This window comes from Plectropomus leopardus, chromosome 17, assembly GCF_026936395.1.
Source record: "Plectropomus leopardus strain MGB_pleo_1.0 chromosome 17, ASM2693639v1, whole genome shotgun sequence".
Classification (NCBI taxonomy): Eukaryota; Metazoa; Chordata; class Actinopteri; order Perciformes; family Serranidae; genus Plectropomus; species Plectropomus leopardus.
The window spans coordinates 16250369-16271301 of record NC_142192.1 but is presented as its reverse complement, the minus strand read 5'-3'; the positions used below and the strand labels follow the sequence as shown (position 1 = coordinate 16271301).

General features: G+C 42.2%; 2 protein-coding genes and 1 long non-coding RNA gene across 8 annotated transcripts in view; 2 read left to right on the top strand and 1 right to left on the bottom strand.

The window, feature by feature from the left end:
* The window catches only part of hoxa3a (homeobox A3a), a 31560-nt gene extending 10842 nt beyond the window's left edge, over nt 1–20718 (top strand). Inside the window, exons 3-6 of one of the 6 annotated variants that reach the window (XM_088090753.1) lie at nt 1309–1445; nt 11327–11387; nt 15179–15755; nt 18981–20718. In XM_088090753.1, the coding sequence (XP_087946879.1) occupies nt 15296–15755; nt 18981–19771 (1251 nt within the window). In that variant the 5' untranslated portion in view covers nt 1309–1445; nt 11327–11387; nt 15179–15295 and the 3' untranslated portion in view covers nt 19772–20718. Of the gene's footprint in view, nt 1–1308; nt 1446–6694; nt 6711–8672; nt 9101–9182; nt 9982–11326; nt 11388–12788; nt 13198–15178; nt 15756–18980 lie in introns of those variants that run through there. The other 5 variants (XM_088090755.1, XM_088090754.1, XM_042507207.2 and 2 more) reach the window with 5 other exon arrangements.
* On the top strand, nt 1887–4928 carry hoxa4a (homeobox A4a). The gene is made up of 2 exons (XM_042507210.2): nt 1887–3296; nt 3802–4928. The coding sequence occupies exons 1-2, from the start codon at nt 2879–2881 to the stop codon at nt 4131–4133; spliced, it is 750 nt and encodes a 249-aa protein (XP_042363144.1). The 5' UTR covers nt 1887–2878; the 3' UTR covers nt 4134–4928.
* Nucleotides 7732–12674, bottom strand: LOC148186632 (uncharacterized). The gene is made up of 2 exons (XR_015779546.1): nt 12145–12674; nt 7732–8343 (listed from the first exon to the last, which is right to left on the bottom strand). It is a non-coding gene; the product is annotated as an uncharacterized LOC148186632 (long non-coding RNA).
* Nucleotides 20719–20933: the final 215 nt, after the last annotated feature.

The following is a 20933-nucleotide window of genomic DNA, read 5'->3' as shown; positions in this document are numbered from 1 at the left end:
TGTTAGATTATTTAGTCTTAGAATAAAATCTCCAACACAAAAGCTGTAACGGTTTTTATTTTCATTAGGAGCAAAATGGGTGTTTCAATTTTGTGGAAAATTACCAAGATAGTAAGCTACTTTCACATTGTTTCCAAATGCTTCCTTTTGCTCCAGTGGTCAATTGCATGGTTATTATCCTATTATATGTTGCTGCATTGTTGGAGAGTTTTCCAGATGCTTTATTTCGCTCGAACATACAGCAGCACCTTGCAGGCCTGTGGACTAGATAACGGAAGTATTACCAGGACTGTTATCTAAAATGCTTCTTCTGCATTCTCGAATCATGATGATATGTTTGAATGAAGTTATTCACAGCTAAAACATTGCAGAAATAAAAGTAGCAACAAGTAGAAGGACCTGTAAAAAACAACAGAGTAAGTGGATAATAGCCAAGCTGATCTGGCCCATATTTATACAGGAACTATATATAATAGCATGGCAGCAGACTGTAAATTTAGATATGATGTGAAGTCGTCTTACCGCTGACATTATGTTGACATATTGCCTCTCAGGTGGTCTCTCGGCCATACGGATACAGTGGATATATGGCAGAAAGCACATCAGCTGCCATTTACAATGAGTTAGGTGCGAAATGCTGTAAGATACACAAGATAGTAGCAGCTTTGCCTTACAGCAACAAAACCTGACTTTTTTGGAAGAGCAGAAACTGAGGCCTGTCTCTGGTTGCTGTGGGGGGGAAATCCACCTGTTTTGCGTCGTTTGCATCCAAAATCTGGAGATGGAGATCAGCTCTATGAGGGGAAAAAAGATTTCATGTTAAATATATCATCTGCAGCAGAGCTCTGTAGTTGCAAGATCCAATATTCCATAGATTCTAACTCATACCTCGACGTGAGGTTTTCTAGATGGTTTGAAGTCTTTTGCACATTTTTAAAATCCTTTGGGGACCTTGCAGGGTGCTGACCCACGCTAAGTGCTCCCCCAATTCCACTCAGAGATGAACAGACCCCTGCAAAACTGAAGTCCAAGTCCGGGGTGAACCCCAGGTCACTGCGTCTAACAGATATGAAAATGTCGCCTCTTTGGAAAAAGGGGGCACGCCTTGTTGTTTAACAAAGACTGTCAATGGGCAAGATTAATCAGAAACAAAATGGAAATGGTGTCACTTTGGGGTCAGGCAGAAGTTATCTCTGTTTAGAGGAGCGAATAGAATAGGAGGGGACCGGGGGAAAAAAAGGGGAAAAAAAGGTTTGAAAAGAAAGCTTTCAATATTTCCGAAGTTTGGCCTCTTGTTTCTCTATGCAGAGGCCTTGTTGACGTGGACAGTGTGGATGAGCTTTGTGAAGAGCTGCTGCATCTTCATGGGACGCAGATACAGTGTGGCACCTCGGACATGGAGAGGAAACAGGACCTGGACGTGATGGCTGATGGCGAGGAGTACGGTCAGATGATTTTATATTTTCTCCTTTAGAAATAAGCAGTTTCCAAAGATTTTTTGTTTAATTTTAATAATATTTAAATATCTGGAAGGCTAACAAAGAATATTCCTAAATTTGAGCACCCCTCCTCCCCCCGAAAACATGATTTTGTAAAAAAATAAATATCTTGTTTGTATATTATTATCTATTATTGTACTGAATATTTTTCCTTTAATTTAACGTTTTACCTTCTTTATTCAAAACATATTTTCATAGTTACAACACATGGCAGTGTTTTTATCTTTGCCTTACAGTAAGTGGAACTGCAGGAAGCCCTTTAAACACTCTCAGCATATTAGGATATTGCAAATTTGTATGGAAATGTTGCATAATTGTTTGTGGAAAGCCTTTATTATTATAATATATATATTTCCAGATTTAATCAGAATGGGTTATTTGTATTGGACGTGAGATTGTGTGAGCTGTGCAGAGCAATTCTGGAAGTGGTCTGTGCTGGTGAAAAATCCCACGCTTTGTGGTTGGAATGAACAGTACAACATGTACTGCGAGTGTTTGGCCAGTGTTGTTTGGGTGTGCTTTTCAGTGGCAGCTGACACAGGAGCACTGATAATACGTGACGGCCGTGCGATCAGTGCCAGATAACTTTCATGTGGTGCAAAAACAGCTTAAAATTATTGCAATGTCCTTGCAAAATGCAGGAAAAAAACGTTTTCACATTTGTACCTATGAAAGGAAGAAAAAGTGGCCTTTTGCATGCGCGCAGGTGTGCAGCGTGAGAGATGTAAGTTGTTAATGTGTGTGTCATAAGCGGGTATTCACCAGGTTTTACTGATGCACAAGTCATATGCTTTATATGCAGGCGTGTGTGTCCGCAGAGCAGCGGCTCGTCAGTGCTTGCAGGACGCTCTTCGGTTTCGATCATTTGAATATACAGCATTACATTTTATGCTCCTTTTTTTGTTTGTTTGTTTTCCCGCTTGTGTCTTTATTGGGATTCAACACGTTTGAAACTCCAACATGCTATATTCACGCCACTATTAGAAACAGCCTTTGTTTGTGATAACCTTCATTTTATCAGGGCTTGAATTTCACATCTCTTTTTCAGAGGAGGTGGATTTTTTCCACATGCAGGAAAAGCCTCACCCACATAAGTTTGGCCCCATGCAGTAAACAAGTTAGGTGATTGGTTTTGCTTTATATACTGTGATTTAATAAGGAAAACATCAACGTAAGCCAGTCCGAGCAGTGTTGGTGGTACCAATGCCATGCTTTCCATTGGTTCCTGTTTACATGATGCCCACAGGACAAGCGGTGATTGGTGGCGCTTCACACGTGACCAGGCAACTTTGTACATTTGACAGGGAGTAGGAGGGTTTTGTGGAGATCAGAAAAACGACAGCGCGATAAAAATTAGTATTGTTGCACTTCACAAATTAATGACCATGAGTTCCTACTTGATAAACTCCAACTATATCGAGCCGTCCTTTCCTCCATGCGACGAATATCAGCAGAGCGGATACATTCCAAACCCTGGTGATTACTACGAGCGGCCAAAAGATACGGGCTTCCCCCATCACGACGAGCCATCCTATCCGAGGTCAAACTACACAGAAACGGGCTACGATTACGGTAACGTCCCCGCCACTGGACTCGATGATTTCGGCGAGGGGCACCACGCACAGCCGCAGCCGGTTCCACAGAGCCACGGTCCTCGCCTCACCGTGGCCCCAGACGGTGGCGCAGGGGCAAATGCCAGCAAAGACTGCAGCCTCGCCAGTGAGGTATATCCCGGCGTAGCGAAGGGCAAGGAGCCGGTGGTCTATCCTTGGATGAAAAAGGTTCACGTTAGCAACGGTGAGTTATCGTCACGGTTAAATAGCAGAACCACTGAGAAACAACCACTGGAACACACGCAAGCCTATTGAGGCAGCACTAGTAGCAGCCCTTACAACAGCAATTTACGACTATCGAGCAGCAGGGTCGGTAATTAAGGACCCTCGTAAATTTTATTGCCTGTGTTCGTCTGTCGGGGCCATGTGCCTTTGTTGCTTTTTAACCCAAACTACCTTCACCACTGGAGCCGAGCCAAACTGTAATATCCAACCCCGCTGTTTTGTTAATCATTTCTAAGCTTGATATGTCCCTGGATGCGAGTGCTTGTACACTCGGCATCTCCACATTAAGGTCATGTCCGTAAACTGAGTAAAACAAACAGAGCGGCTGTGATTTCCCACCAAACCCAGAAATGTGATTTTCAAAGCGCGTAATGTGTTCAGTGGAGGGACTATAGGTTTGGAATAAACGCTATCAGCCTGCGTGTAACACCTGCTTGCTTGCCTGGCTTTTCCCCCCTCTCCAGTCAATCCCAATTACAATGGAGGAGTGCCCAAGAGGTCCCGCACTGCCTACACCCGCCAGCAGGCTCTGGAGCTGGAGAAGGAGTTCCACTTCAACCGGTACCTGACCCGGCGCAGGCGGGTGGAGATTGCGCACACCATGTGTCTGTCCGAGCGCCAGGTCAAGATCTGGTTTCAGAACCGGAGGATGAAGTGGAAGAAGGAGCATAAGCTCCCTAACACCAAGATCCGCTCCTCCAGCAGCTCGGCCTCGTCCTCAGCCTCGGGGGCCCAGCAGCAGCAGATCAAAACAGGCCAGCAGCTTGTCCCCACGCCGTGCACCGCAGGTCTATAGTGCTTGAATGAACACCCATCCCACAAAAAAGAACCCAATCCAGACTGAGATGGCAAATATCACAAGTGGAATTTGATGGACCGATTCTCAGTATTTTACACACACATGGTGTTATCTCTTTCACCTTGCCTCTGCCATTGGGCCCCTGTCACGTCCTGTCCCCTCTCCCTGTCCGGTCGTCCTCCTCATATAAGCTTGAAATTCACCTTTACTTGCCACGGTGGCAATTGAAGTGTTTATATATTTGTTTATTATTATGAAAGAAGGATAACGCACATTCAGACGTTGGATCAAATTGTATCATTACAGTTAAAACTGAGTGAGGTAAAAGTAAGTTTGGACTCATTTTTCTATGTTCTCTTCGTTTTTATTTTTTATTATTGCTCATGGAAAGCTCTAATATACTTGAAAGATATTTAGCGAGACTCTAGATGCCTGTTAGAAAAGCAGACGGCAGTTTTAGAGGTTATATGGCATCAGTCAGAGTAACAGTGTAGTTTGTGCGTTTGAGTGGGTCGGTTTACTGTTGAATGTAGTCCAGGTGACTTTCACATTTTAATGTACATAGCAAATCATAATGAAGGCACAATAAGGAAAGCATTTCGTCATGTAGGATTCTGTTCGTTGGTGTTGTAAGGTCTCTTGGTTTATTTGTGCTAGTCCGTCCCATGTTGTGCTGTGTTCTAAACTGTGAATATTTGTATGTGTTGTCTCAGTAATGACCGTTGTGATGTAGGCTAGTGTAGGCTCAATGTGTCCTTGTGAAATAAATGTGTACTTCACTTATAAGGCTGACTTGGCTTTACACATTTTCTCATTGAAAATTTGAGTTGAGCGCAACATGTATATTTAAAGCCGCGCGTAAGAATATGCCAAATTAGGTTCCTCTTTAACAAAAAATTTAATTCCCGATTTTTGGATTGCGTTTTCATACTCAAAAAAATTATTTTTCATGCTGTTTGTGTTGACTTCAGCAGGGGGGCTTAGAGTTATTTTAGAAGTTTTATTTTACACATTTGAATCAGTTATCCAGTGTTTGGAGATACGTGCATAAAATTGTGATAGTGTGTTCGAACATTGGATAATTTGCTGCGCCATGCTTTCATAATTCTTTTTATATGCTTCTGTTATATCCCTCTACTTTATCTAAATTGAATCAAAATCAATATGCTGTAATTTACATTATTTGCAGAGATAATTCACTTGTTAATCCGTGCGTAAAGTTGCCAAGTTTCATTTAAAGTAAGATTTACATAGAGGGAAAGAGTTCCTACATTTTTAGGTGCTTAATGTGTGTAACCTTTTTTTCGGAAATATCTTGCAAAACCTATCCCCATCTGCAACATATTGCGTAAAAATGATGATGTGTCTGACTATGCACTATGTCTTATAATGCTCAACTGGCTGCGATTCTAATCCGTAAAATGTGCATAAATGTCATGCGTATTTTCGTGGATAAAGATGATGTGTGGTTGGAATTTAGTAGGCAGATATCAGCTGCTCAAATGTTGCAGGCTTTGCTACTGACACGGGAATCAAGCCCCAAATAGTTAAATGTATCCGGCCACACATATTGTTCTCACTTGCCATTATAAGGAGATCTCAAGCCAACCTCAGTGCACCAGAGTGTGAGTGTTGGTCACTACCTGCTACATCCAAACAATAGAGAGTTCAACCAGGGGACACGGCCAACTCTGGCCAATCACCGGCTCAGAGCACTTCTTTTGACCCCTGACCTTTCGACACACACAATGTTCAGACCATACATCAGCGCTGAGACCTCCGCGAGCTTTTTCTTCTCATTTAAGATCTACCCAGAGACAGCGCGGAAACAAAAACGGCGTTTAGGTGTGAATCCGTGCCATGAATTTTCCCAAAATTATACTTAGGGACAGCTCTTCTGCAATATATCAAAGAAACACTCGTGTCAGGCTGTATGGAGAGGCCAGGCATGTGCTGAAACATGTTCGCATTTCGCATGTAATTTAGTATGATTTTAAATACGTTTTGGCGCTGATGGTTTCTGCTCCGTATATATGCCAATAATAGCATAATGTATGGGTTTGCAATGCATTTAATTAGATACAACTGACATCAGAATTCCCACAGTAAAAGCCACAGAGTGACAGACACATAGTCACAGTAATTTATCCCTTTCCGTTCAGTTTTTGTTGCATCTTTCACTCAACTTTTTTGTGTCAGCATATAAAAAAATAATCCTGCAGAAATATCGAAACCTTCTTGCATATCTGTGCAGCTTTTGCTGCAGACATGGAAGCTGCGCAGAAGATGGCGTTGAGGCAAATTGGCACCGATTTTGCGCAGACTCCAAGAAGTCCAACTAGTTCAATTACGAGATTTCAAGTCATTTGATTCGCGAATAGAGGTCACTTCCAATGTACTGAAATTTTAATTCGCCCCGTACACGTGACTTGTTGAATAATGAATGCCCCGGGGGTCAGAAATAGATCTGAAAATCTGCCTTATTTTCATTTGAAGTGATCCTCTGCAGGGTGCGAGTCAGATCTCCTCTCCCCTGACAGAACTCTATACGCTGGAAACAGATCGTCATGACTTGTAAGTAGATTTGGCTGTTTTTCTCTTAAATTTTGTGGAGATCTTAAAAATGTGTCTAAAATATACCGGAAGTGGAGTTTCTTTCATAGTCCTCTGGCGCATATGCATATATGTTGTATTATAAGCTGTTTATTTCCAGCTATATATTGCTGTGGAGTTTCTGACCTTCCTAATATCACTATTAACATTTGCTTGTTGCTCAACGCAGATAATCTTATCTCATAATCAAGTTGAGCATTTTAATTGAATCAGAAATGCATTCATTACATAGCGTGTATGCATTTTGTGCTTAAACGTTGTATATCAAACATACTTATCATCATATACCTCTCAGTAAATATGATAAAAGACAGCAGGTCTAATTTATTTATTTATTTTATTTTTTAAAATTTATATTCATCTATTTATTATTTTAAATTATAGGGTGAAAAAAATGCAGTGTATACTTTGGCTATATATGTTTCATCTGTCTAAGTAATTTGTTTCAAATGACACTATACATTCCTGCAGAGGTCAAAACAAAACAAAACAAAAAAAAATTGTTGTATCTGAAACTTTTCTAGTTGTGAGAATAATCTAAATTTGGCACGAGTAATAACAAAAAGAAGCAACAGTGCATTTGTTTTCAAAGTTTACCTCAAAAATTGTGTATTGATGCACAGATTGAGTACGTCTTAGTTGTTGTCTATGCATTTGTTAATAATTTTAATATTTTTAATTAATATACTCATTTCAGTTTGGAATTTACAAATTAGTGTATTCAAAGGATTAACAAAGCAAAGATCTTATCTATAGTTTGAAGGAGCCTCTAAATGAGAGTGAACAAAACAGTCAATTTAAACACTAGTTAAACATTAACAAAGTCCCAGGGTATGTAACAATGAGTACAATAACAATAATAATAATTATTATTGATGGACTATTTTGAACTTACCTCAAAGAGTTGACTGAGCTATTTAACAAAAGCCTATTGTAAATGATCTGGGGATATTTTCAGTCATAAAAAAAGAGCCAGTAAACATGGACATTCAAATAACTTTATTACAACCACCTTTACGCAAACAATTAGTCCGTCTGCATCCATGAGAGATGTCTCCAAGTCGACTTAAGGCGTTGAATTTCGCATCAGCCTTGATGTTGGCCGGTGTAAACCTCGCAGAAAGAGTTATCTCCGACCGAGTGTATCGGTAACCAAAGCCTGGCTGTTAAGAGCTCCGGGTGTCAACATTGTGGGGAGATATGGACCGCCGTCTGGCCAACATCCAGAGGTCTGCGCCTCTAACTCCTCTTTGCTGACAGTGATAAGCAGCCTTGATATGTGTAAAACATTTGTTTTATGCAAAAACATTTGAGATTGAAAACAGAATCAATCAGCGACTACTTTTGAGCAAAGGGCAAGTTTTTTTGGGGGAAAAAAAGTGCATGAAAAGTGAAAGAAAAGTAGGCTACCAGCTGAGGGCCTATTGGTTTCAATCTTCTTCTTGTTTTTGAACCCCAAATAACTCCCCACTCGACTCTCTGTGCTTCTGCCCGGGTCAGGGAAAAGTTCAGGTGCGGTGGCGAAAGGCAACGTGGGATTAGTTTCCAGTGCACGGTCATGTCCAACCATATAATCCTGGTGATAGCACCACATCTGTAATTATAAGAGCAAAGACAAAATGAGACGTTACAGGCACAAACATTCTGTTGTACAAAAGAGAAAAAAAATCTTTTCACGTGCATGCGTCCCAAACCTGTGCGTAAAACCTCATTTTTTGAATCCTGATCATTATGTTCCTCCTCTTTTCTTCACTTTTTGAAAGTGTTGAAGGTGAATTAATAAGAGCCGGTCTTGCTTCCGTTCCTGTCTTTAAAAGTTTACCGCTCAAGTTGTAGTTTGAGAAGACAAAGGCTGGTGTGGGAGTGGGATGCTGTCTATGTCCGCCCCGAATGATTAATAGTTGTGGTGGGATTTTTCCACGCCCGCTGCTCGGTGTTGACGGAAAACAAGCGCCAAACGGTGCCGAGAGGAGAGAAGCTCTTCCGGGCTCGGACTTTTGGCAAAACCTGGAGTGCAGATATCTACCTTGACACGCACGACACGCTCTTTAGATAGCACTTTGTTTATATGGTGGTGCTTTGGGCAAAGTATTGCGAGATTATGGCCAAATCGGCACTTTTGTCATCCCCACCCCCTCTTCAAAAACTCTGCCTTTGCACAAACCTGTAATTTCTACCATCACTCAGCTGCTCATAGGAAACGCGTAAGCGCTTTTATGTCGAATGGGGGTCCATGTACTGATCAGCGGGGTCGAGCTGACACTCTTTGGTTACCTCACCTCCACTTTCCGCTCACTGCTGACTGACACGCACCCCTCACGACCACCACGACGCCTCTTTATGTAGGACAGGTAAATGTGTGACTTTTCCCTCCCATTTGGCCAACAGCATGCAGGCTTCTGCTGATGGAGAACCAAACGCTGATTAAGTGGCACTACACCCAAACTGGGGGACTGTGGACGGGGGGGCGATATTGAGTAAAGCTCTCCAAAGCTAAAGAGAATGGAGCAGACGTTTGCGGGAGTGATGAGTAATCATCATGCCACACTTAAATGGTATTTTGTAGGAGAAGCTCTCTCCATCTCACATAGTGCGAATTATCACGCTGCCGTGCAAAACACTTTGGTTTTTCACCCTGCTCGGAGCTGTGGCTGCACTTGAAACTCAGCAGAATGCAGGCAGGATTAGCTCTTTCAGCCGCTAACAGGCACCAAATATATGGCACTTTAAAGCTGACAGAACAGTCTTTCCCTCTGAATGGGCGACACGTGGAAAAGCTGCTTCTCTGCGAGAGACCTGCTCCTCTGCCAGATACATTGCAGTGTCACATAGCCCTCTTTTTTCTCCCTCCAAACTGATCCGTTTCTCCTCAGGGGCAATGACTGCCTCCATTAATGATTCACGGGCTCAAATAAAAGGGATTTAAGTTGACGTTGCGTCACGTGAGCGGGGGGCGCATAATACTGCGCGATGTTATGGCACGGGGAAGAAAACCGGAGCCCCGGTCTGGCCATATGATGCTGATTATATGCGGGTTACCCCCACTTTCCGTGAGGGGAGTCCGGGCTTTGTAGTTTGTTTATCGAGGGGGAGAAAAAGAAAAAGAGAGGCAGACTGAAAGAGAGAGGATCCCTGGTTTGTGGATGTATTATACTGCTGTCACGGACGGATATGTTTTTCCACGCGGACAGAGTCAGAGCCCGAGCTTTGGGAGGATGGATTTTATTTTGAGGTATTTCCGCCGATTGTTCATTACTGTCGTGAGTTATTACTGCGCGAGGCAGAGGTCAGTAAAATAGGGGTCCGGGGTTTCTGCAGGGCGAGAAAACAGACAGGTACCAAGAAGCTATCGATACATCTGTTAATATCTCAGAATCGTCAAAGCTAATCATGCGAAACATTAATAGGCCCTCATAATTTACTCACAGCATATAAAAGCAGTGATTTAAGGATTTGTCTGAGCCTTTAAATTACAGGCATTGTTTCATTTTTATGCCTCCTAGGCTAAACATTATAATAAGGCCATTATTAGTTTCCGTGTAAACTCAGAATAGAGGCGCAAAAAAAAGGAAATATTTCCTTTTTATTCCCATCTTTAATAGCACGAGCAGCCATTTGGATTAATAGGCCTTCACAACCTTTTGTAAATAAAGCGGCCATTTAAATATTCCACAAACAGAGCGCGCGGTAGCTCCAAGGTGTAACCGGTCCTATAAAACAAAAACATCTCGTGTCTTAACGTGTTTTTGTGTGTGTAAATGATACATCAAGATGAGCTCCATAAAAAAAAGTAGGGGAAAGCGGTGGGGTTGTGTCGCTCCGCCAGGGAAACGAGGATATAATGGAAGACGGAGTGCCATCCAGGACCGCGCGGCCGCTCTGAGGTCACGGCGCTCCTGCTTGATTTATGGGCGCGGGGACTTGGGGAAGATGGTGCGCGAGAGCTAATGACTATTCGATCCGTTTGTGGAGAAAATGCTCACCGGCCAGCAGGAAAACAACAAACACGTTGTTTGCATTGGCCTATTTTAATGTTATTAGTGATATTACGCTGATAGGCGGCAATATTTGGTTGCAATGCTTTTTCTCAGATAAGTATCTTTGTTTTTTCTTTTTATTTGTGTAGTTTGTTTATTAGTTCAGATGCATTTTTTCCCTACAGATAGGCTAAATATATTTTGTCTGATATTTTGTTAAAAAATGCTAAAAGTAATGTAGGTTTTATGCTTCCTCGAAGCTGTAAAGATAGTTTTCCTTTAACACACAAAGACATGGAGCCTGCTGTTTAATCTAAGCTTTGACCTAAATAATTTTCTTGGAAATTTTCTTGAAAATGATTGCATCGAATTTTACAATAATTGTGTTAATCCTAATTGCCAAATCTTTCTTTTTTACGTTCCTTACTTTTTAAAAGAAGGCCTAAAGATTTACGCATGTTAACAATAGACTTATTATTCATAATCCAATATTCTAACTGTGTTATTCGGAAATAAAATCCACAATAATATATTTTCTAGAAGACGTTTAAATGTTGTTTTATCATCTTAGAAATTGAAAATATTTATTCCTCCCTGCAGAAATCCAGCCAAGTAAATTCAGGCCATCGCACGGTCTCCCAGACACCTTGAACTGCCTCCGGTAAGTCCATATATCTTTATTGATTTGCGTTATGAATGCTTGATGGTGATATCCTTATTCAATTTCTAATAAGTACCACACACGCCCACCAAGGCACTCGCAGGGATAGAGAAGCACACTATGGCTTGTACATTTCCTCGTAGCAGCAATATGACCAGCCCGAGAGCAATAATTCCTTCTCTTCCACTTGTCTTTGTGGTGTAATTTGTCACTATAAAAGTGACGAGGGGAATCGCAGCTCTTGGAGCGCTGCCTTACTCCTTTCAAAAACTACTTTCAGTGAAAGCCATCTGCTTGTAACTGCTATAGTTTACTTAAGTTTTAAAAATGGATCTTCTTTCATCAACATTTTATTTTTTTCACCCTCCCACACTGTTTTACGCCTTATTATGCACGGCGGTAATACGACCACCACCTCACTGACATTTCACCCTCAGCTCAGGGCCAAATTAAAGAGAGAGGCGCATCAGCATTTAACACAAAGAGGTAAATAATTATACAACGCCAGTTTCGAAAAGAAAAAGCCGAGTTGGCTAAAAAAAAATCCTCACGCGTGAATTTTTGTCCCACTCACCCTCCCACACCGTCCGTGTGTTCTCTATCTTTTTTAATTGTGTCACTGCATTTTGTCCCAGAGCCTGAAACCAGCAGAGAAGCTGCAGCTCTGGACGTGTTTACAGCCCGAGGAAGCTGAGAGGACATAAATCTATTTTTTTTCTCCCATTCTTTCTTTTGGCTGCAAAAAGAGAAGCATTACCATGCAGAGGGATTCCCCCTGCTGCCGGCTCCTCTCCGCATGTCCTCCGCTCTGCCTTTTGGTGATGAGCCTTCTTCCCATTTTTCACACCCTGCTCCTGGTGGGGTTTTTCCCTTGATATACATGAAGTGAAGTTGTTGTGCTTTCTAAATCTTAAAAAAAATAAATATTCAGACAAGAAGTGGAAGTGGAATACCTGGTGCTGGAGTGAAAACGAATAGCGCGTCCCTTGTGCCAAAACACTGAGGACAATATGCAAAAAATGTGGGTTAATTATTAAACCGCGGATAGAAAGAAACCCTTTATGTCCCGTGGAAATGGAAATGCAGCGTGGTCAGCGGCTGATTATTCCTTTGTATTCTCTCCTCTCACTCCAACATCTCATCCACTGCGCTCATAATTCCACTGCAGGACGTGGAGTAAATAATAACAAAAAAAGATTTAAAACACTTCAGGGATGGACTTTGTAACGATGCATTATTATTTTTTTTTCTAGACACAGTGCCTCATTTGGTTGGGGGAGGAGGAGAGGCAGCCACTTGATTTGAACTGGCTTTCCAAGGCGCTACTTATTTGCATAATTTTTTTGTCTATGGTGACGCTCTGGTTCGGGGCAGTTCACTGGTGTCTGCCTGGTACTGGTGAAGGATCACATAGTCTAGCATAGCCTTGGCTGAGTTGAATATTGCTATGAAGCCCTGGCCATTGCTCTATAGCATGACGATAAATTCAATCTTGGGTCCAGATAACTCTTATCTCGCTGACCCTACTGCTCACGCCTGCTTTCGTAATCTCGGTTTACCCATCCACGTCGAGTAGGGAAAAAAAGCCAAGGAAAAAAGGAAAGGGGTTTCTCTCGGCTCTTCCCTTTTTTGTTGTGGCTGCTAATGCCTGGTGCATGGCAGGGCGCACTCTGCTGCTGCTCCTGCTGCTGCTGCCTCACCCAACCAGCCCTGCCTTTAAACTTTTTCCCCCGGATTATTGCTTTGATCGATTTCGTCGCTGAATGAGAACATACCGCTTGGTGCTCTGCATTCGTCGTCAGAGGATAAGGTAAGCAGGCCAGAAATAGGCTCCCCTCGGTTGTAAATGGCGGAGTTTGTGTGTCGCGCGGTGATTTATCACCGTATGACTTAGATCTCGGTTCAGGAAGAGTTCACACACACAGTCAGGGCAGCCAGATTTCTCTAACGTGGAGGCAGAAGAGGGGCTGCGCGCAAAGTCTGTCATTTGTCTCTCTTTCTCTGTCTTTTATGACTATCGCAATGGCTCGCCTGGAGATACACACCACAAAGCTTTCTGATATCTTTTCCAGGTCATCGTGAGTGCAGATACAGCGAAGACACCTTCTTTCACTCTGCGGTTTAGCTGCGTTGAGGGCGAGCTCAGGGCTCATTTTAGACTGATTTGCTTTGCACGGCTGCACAATCAGAGCTGGACGACATTTTCCTTTTCATTTTATGAAAATGCATTCAACTTTTATATCTGCTGCGAGACTATACTATACCTGCCTATACCTACAGATTGTTTAATGAACAAATAATATTTTTATTGCAGCCTAAAGTATTAACATACTTAATTTTGGAATTATATTATCATTTATTATCAGGACAGGGCCTTAAAACTGTTAGCTAACTGTTAGTTAGGGCTGCAGTCAAATATTTTGTATTTTATTTATTTTTTATTTCTAATGTAGTCTGCAAATTAATTTCCTCCTTGATTGGAGCGACCGCAATGTTTAAATGTAGAGTGCAGATTAAAGAGCTGCATGATTTCACAACCAAATAGTAAAAACATAGACTATTTTTTTTAGAAAATCATTGATTTTTATTCGAAAGTATCATTATCATTATTATTATTATTATTATTATTATTATTATTATTACTGTTATTATTATTATTATTATTATTATTATTATTACTGTTATTATTATTATTGTGCATCGCTATTTTTAATGCCAATGGTTAAAACACCGGGGGTCCACATTAAATATTCCACTATTTCATTAGTAGTGTCACATTATGAAAAATTTCCCCATGATGACCCGTGGATCTGTGTCTATTATGGTTTATAGTTCCCCCAATAATCTTTTCGAGGCTGATCCCCATGGTTACCTGCGTGAATGATGGTACTTTAGCAGCAGACTCTAGCTGTGCCACGCCGGGTTTCTGTCCGCCTGAGTACCGGGCTTGGCTGCTTACCGGGCCGCTCATTCCGAGCAGGCCGTCCCGGCCCACTGACCCCCATATATCACCCGGCCGGGCCGCCGCGCAGACAGCACCGACAGCAGCCATTATTATGGGCCTGCAAGGAAAAGTTCACACCGTGGTCATGGAGATGCACGGATGCCCGCCCGGTTTTTCAGGTTTCCTCGTGGCCCTTCCATTTATCTTGCAGCATGCAAAAAAGAAAAAAGAAAGAAAGAAAGAAAAGGAAAAGAATGCGGTTGTTTATGCTTTGCGTCAGGGAAGCTCAGCTCATTGAGCTCTGTCCTGTTACTGAAGATTTTGTTTTACTCATAGTAAAAAAAAAAAAAAAAATCGGTTAAACGCTTGTGGGCCACGCGGAATGCTTTCACCTGCTACAGGGGAAATTAGATCTACTGTTGACAGCCCTATTGGTAAAATAACAATATAACAAAAATATTATTTTCCTGTGTGGTAACCCGCTAATGAGATTCCCCACACAGCAGTCTTTTCACCTGCAGCATTTTCTCTAAAAGGTAACTCTATATTTAGTTCCATTGTTAATGAGAGGTTTAACTTGTCATGTAGTTTCTTGTTGGCTCCTAAAATTGATTTGGCAATCTGAAATGCTTTCGATAGGCTTTTTGTTTTCATGCAGTTTGGCACAGATGGTAAAACAAGGTTAGTGCGATCCTTTGTGCCCTGTGTAAGCCATAAGGTAAACGGTAATAGTCTACAGAACTGTTGGCCCTATCTTGCTTCCATAGTCTCCAGTGTCAGGCCTGCATTGAAAAGTAAGATGGATCGCCACCATTTCTTCTCCTCACAGTGCTTCTTGTAACCCTAGGTTCACCCGAGGAGGCCATTGGCGGAGAGGCGTCACGTGACCACGGGGTGCCAATGTTATTCTACAAGGGTGTCAAGACCCTGTCAGTTTCTGAAATAAATATTGGGAAACGGCGAGATGCAAAAGGCAACCTACTACGACAGCTCCGCAATTTACAGTGGCTACCCATATCAAAGCGCAAATGGCTTCAGTTATGATGCCAATCAGGTCCAATATCCCCGGGCCTCTCATGTGGAAAGTGAGTACCATCGACCTGCCTGCTCCCTGCAGTCTCCTGACGGCTCCGTGGCTCTGCAGAAGCCGGGGGAGATGGCGGAGAGCTGCGACAGGACCACAGCCATTCAGGCGGCGCAGTCCAAGGTTCATCCCGAAAGCAATCAACCGCAGGTGCCAGTGTCAGGCCCACCCCCTCCCTCACAATCCCCCGGTGCTATCAGCCAAAACACAAGCAACGGCTCCAACCAGCCCAGTGCCAAGAACGGCTCTCCGACCTCTGCTGCTCGCAAACAGATCTTTCCCTGGATGAAGGAATCCCGTCAGAACACCAAGCAGAAACCCGCCAGTAGCTCCAGTTCAGGTACAAACACTGCACCTGCTAACATATATAACCTGACTCTGATCAGAAAGTTACACAAGTTTGGTTGAGGGAGGACACAATACATACACTAAAAACTCACAAGCCGATCTTACTTTTATACATCTAAACTAAGCTTAGCAAATTTGTTTGTTTTAATTTATTTGTATTTAAAACCCAATTGTTGCTTAAATTTAGTTGTATTTACTTAATTGCATGAAGTTGTTGCTGCTTAATTATAAAAAAGTAAATTAACTTATTCTTTCTAAGTGATACCAACTTAAGTTTTTAAGTAAACCAAGTTAGTTGGACTTAACTGAACAGTTTTATGTATTTTGCAAGTTGGCCGAAGCTTGATTGAGTATAGATATTTGTGATAAAAGTGCATGACATGAAGTCATGTTGAAATCTTATGTAAAGTCAAAGAGCAAGATTTTGTGTGATTTTTTTTTTTTTAAAAAAAAGGCTTCAAATTGGTTTTGTTTTGATTAAATAGTAATATTTTTTGGTGCAAATACTGGTTTGTCTCAAGATGCATAGAACAACATTTTGTTAAAATCAGAGCAAACTAATCATTCTTTGTGTGATTACTGTATTCCTCAAACACAATCAGTTTCCTAAATACTACCATGTGGACTAAGTTTGCCGAAGTTGCTATCGCTTCGAAAAAAACAAGTTAATTTCACTTGTCATTTTCAAGTTGACATTACAACATGAAGTAAATACAACAGGGTTTTGAGTAGACCTAACAAATAGATATAAAGTTAACATTACGTGTTAGGGGTGTGTGTGGGTAGTAAGGTAGGGGGATAGGAGGGAAAGGGGCAAACCGCAACCCCATGAGAGGTAAATGTTCAGTTTTTTATGTGCCAGTGTCAAAGAGGTGTTAGTTTTACTGTATAATTTTTAAGTCAGTGGTTTGTGGTATTATATAGCATGTATATATTTTGTTCCCTCTTCTAAATGTATTCAGGAACTGCAGCCAAAAATGACCACAGAATTTAATCAACACCTCTGCCATACAGACAGAGTGTATATGCTTTTATTGTATCCACATCCTGTAGTGATTTAGTGACATCTTGGAAATTCTCCAAAGTGATACCACAAACATTACATAGCTATAAATACACAGTAAGGTTATAGACTATAGAAGAATTATGTGCCTTAACACTGGAAGTAGATTCCACCATTTGTTGTCCCTGTGCCCTGCAGCTGACCTGTCCCTACTGTAAACAGCATCTCCAATGATCACATAATGTTCCCTGGAGAGACAACAAACAAACATGCACAACAGTTGTTTCAGTTTGTCCTGCTGTTCTGATTAGAGGGAAACTTAGTGGGTCAGAGTGGGAGGGTGTGTGTTTGGGGGGTTGTTTATTTACATAGGGCCAAATTAAAAATTCAGAGATTCTCATCTTCCCATGGCATTCTTTTGCTGTAAATTTTGTGGGTAATATTTCTAGTAAGTTGCAGGTTTGGCAGCAAGACCCGAAGTTATCTGGCTTGGTTTTGATTTACACAAAGAAATGATCCTGCTGTTCTGATGACAGGGAAACTTTGTGGGTCCTGTTGGGGAGTTTAGGTGTTGACCTTATTTGTCATAAGTTAGATGGGTACGTTTGTTGGTTTCCCACAGTAAACTCTGAAAATGTAAAGCAATATTACACCTTACACCTTACGCACGTTTTACGCACGAGCGCAGGCCAGCTCCTGCTGTTCAGGCGGAGGAAAACTTGGTGGATAAGTATGTTTGGGGTGATTTGTTTTCTTTTCTTGTCCTTTTTTGCATAAGGCTAACTTAAAATTTCAGAAATGCTCATCAAGCGGCTAACAGTATGGCGCATTTCATTGTGATTTATATAGATGTTTAAGTTCATTCTTAGCAACTCACAAAAGCGCTAGCATTTACGCACGCTTTACACACACGGCGTACGCACGCGCACACACACGCCGGAACCTACTGTTTTGATTAGTGGAAAACTTAATGGGTCAGAGTGAGGGTTTGTTTGGTTCACCCCAATCTACAAACCCAGAGATTCTTCCCATCCCGTGGCCTCCCTATTTTGTAATATAGGGAAACTTTGTGGGTCAGTGTGTATGGGGTGTTTACTTGCATTAAAGTAACTTAAAATTTTAGAGATGCTCATCTTCCTATGACCTTTATATTCTGTAAATGAAATGGATATTGTTCTAATTAAGTTATATTTACTCCTCTGAAGTAAGAGTTTAAAATGCAAAGCAGTGTGTCGACCTTCATTGTGATTTATGTTTGGGTAGGGGTTTTCATTAGTTTTAGCAACACGTTGAGGTGCTAGCATTTATGAAAAGCCTTTTACGCACGTTTTACGCACGTGCGCCAGACAAATAACAATGCACGTATCTCACGTCAGCGTAAAATCAGGCTAACTAGCCTTTTAAAATGAATTCACCAGTTGGCCAATGAAAAAATAATAATCGTTATCACAAGTGTTTGCCATACATATATGGGTATTCCTTCCACCTCTCGCGTTACCTTCTCTTTCATCTCTTTAATAACCTAATAGGTCAGGTTATGTCATGCTGCATTCCTTTTGCTCCACGTTTGGGCGACAGGTAGTGAAATTTATTAAGTGCTGGCCGCCTGCCACCGCGGCGAGTAGACTAACACCTTGCTATTCTGCAGCCAAGCTCCAGCCTCTTAGAAAGGGAGGCTTATCAGTGAGGGCAGGGCGAACTGGTTTATGCACCCCGAGGAATACATAATGCTTGTGTTTGCATTACGCGTGTGCTTACTCTGAGACTACGGGGGAAGATGAGGGTCAAAATGTTTTTGTAGGAAATCTGAGGTTACCTGGTTCCATATCAGGTATTGACCTACTATTTTTTTTTTATTTTTTTTTTGCAGCTCGTATAGCGTGCACACAGATACAATGTCCATGCTTGGTTAATTGTCTTATGGAGCCCTCGGGATAACCTTTGTGCTTTGCAGTATCAAAAGATGTTTGTAACACAAACAAGAGGGGGGAGAAGGAGAGACAATCGATGATGAAACCCCTATTTAAGCAGTGGAGCATGGCGTATTTATCTAGTAAACCACCCCCCTTTTGATGGTTGAAAGTTCTGTTATCAGCTGTGTGCATGTTGTCAGCTGGTTTCACTCTCACTCTCTTGTGTACCTCTCCCTCTCTCCTTCTCATTCGGTCTGTAATGGATTACTGATTGACACCCTCCTCTCCTCCTCCCTGACAGTAGAGAGTTGCCCTGGCGACAAGAGTCCTCCGGGGTCAGCAGCATCGAAGAGGGCCCGGACAGCTTACACCAGCGCCCAGCTAGTGGAGCTGGAGAAGGAGTTCCACTTTAACCGGTACCTCTGCAGACCCCGGAGGGTGGAGATGGCCAACCTGCTTAACCTCACCGAGAGACAGATCAAAATCTGGTTCCAGAACCGCAGGATGAAGTACAAGAAGGATCAGAAAGGTGTCGGAATGATGCCTTCCCCTGGCGGACAGTCCCCCAGGAGTCCCGTGGGCCCTGCCTCGGGTGGTGGCGGCGGCGGAGGATACCTCAACTCTATGCATTCTCTTGTAAACAGTGTACCTTATGAATCCCAGTCGCCAACGTCTTACAATAAACCTCATCAAAATGCATACGGCATGGCCACGTCATACCCCCCTCCTTTGAACAGCTCCCTCAACAACTGCCCGCCCTCCCAGAAGAGGTATCCCGGGACCGACTCGGCCACGCCCGAGTATGACGCGCATCCTCTCCAAGGCAATGGCAACTACGGGACGCACATGCAGGGCAGCCCCGTTTATGTCGGCGGAGGTTACATCGACTCAATGCCCAGTTCTGGGACCTCTGTTTTCGGTCTCACCCACCTCCCGCACCCGCCGTCCGCAAACATGGACTACAATGGAGCAATCACAATGGGCAACAGTCAGCACCACGGAGTGTGTGATCCGACACCGACGTACACAGACCTAACGCCGCACTACTCTCAGGGAAGAATCCAGGAAGCGCCGAAGCTGACGCATCTGTAGCGGCGGCGCTCCCCCGGATCACTCCGCCCCATTGTGTTATCCACCTCCAGACACATTACTGCTTTGTTTCCGCGCCTCCTCACGGCTTCCACCTTCTCTCTGCCTTTGTTTATGTTCTCTATAGTTTGATGTGTGAAGTAGCGTAGGATAAATAATCACGACTTGCTTGAATTTTTCTCTATTTGCTCGTGTCATTGTCTCACAGAGACCTTTATCTGGGCTGTAGGACGTCTAGAGTGGGAGGGAGGGGGGCGCAGTATATGCATAGGCCTATTTAATCTTTTTTTTTAAATCATGTTTTAAAACTCAAACAGGGTATTATGAACATATGTTATTCATTTTAATGTGAATTTGTCCGTCTTTTATTTATCCGCAGTTGAAGAATTGTGTTTTGCATTTTGTTGCACTTGTGAAAGGATCCTTGAAGAGCCACGAGTTGGGATTTTGAGGGAAATACATTTTTCAAAAAAAAAAAACAAGGGTCATGAGCTTACACGCAACCTCCCTTGCTTGTGTTGTTCTATTGGACTTTCTAATGTTATTTATTTTGTTCGGTGTTAAGATAAAAAGAGTCCTTTAGTATTATTTGACACCTCTGCGATCTTTGTGTGGGGGACAAGGTTGGTGGAAAATTAGCGTCTCGGCCCTTTTCCAGCCCATACATCTAGCCTGCAGAAGCTCCTCAGCAGCAGCACCACCACCACACCATGTTGCTATTATAGGCTATGTTTCTATTTTTTTCTTCTTCGAGGAGGTGTTTTGTTTTCTCAGCGAATGTAGAATCAATCAGTCTTGCAATAAGGTTGGAAAGAAGGACACACATTAGCAGTTTCTTTGTTGAAGAAAAAAAAAGGAACAAGACATCATCAGTTTTCTTTTTTTCGATGTCATACATTCCACGCTGCTCCAGTTCGAAAAAACAAATAAAAAAAGAATTGAAAATATAATTGCAGCACAGCTTGTAGTTTTAATTTAGACACATCAGAAGCATTTCACATGATCACAAAATTTCAAAACACAGCTGCCTAAAAGAATAAAATAAATCAAAATATATTTCTAGTTTTGCAAGTATCACATATTGTTATTGTTTATATAAATTTAATGACGGTGTAAAACTGTAGAGGTATTACGAAAAGAAAATACATTTTTAGAAAATAGACAA

Coding starts and splice junctions, on each gene's coding strand:
- hoxa4a (XM_042507210.2), top strand. CDS start 2,879: ATGACCATGAGTTCCTACTTGATAAACTCCAACTATATCGAGCCGTCC. Junction 3,297..3,801: donor AAAGGTTCACGTTAGCAACG/GTGAGTTATCGT, acceptor CCCCCTCTCCAG/TCAATCCCAATTACAATGGA.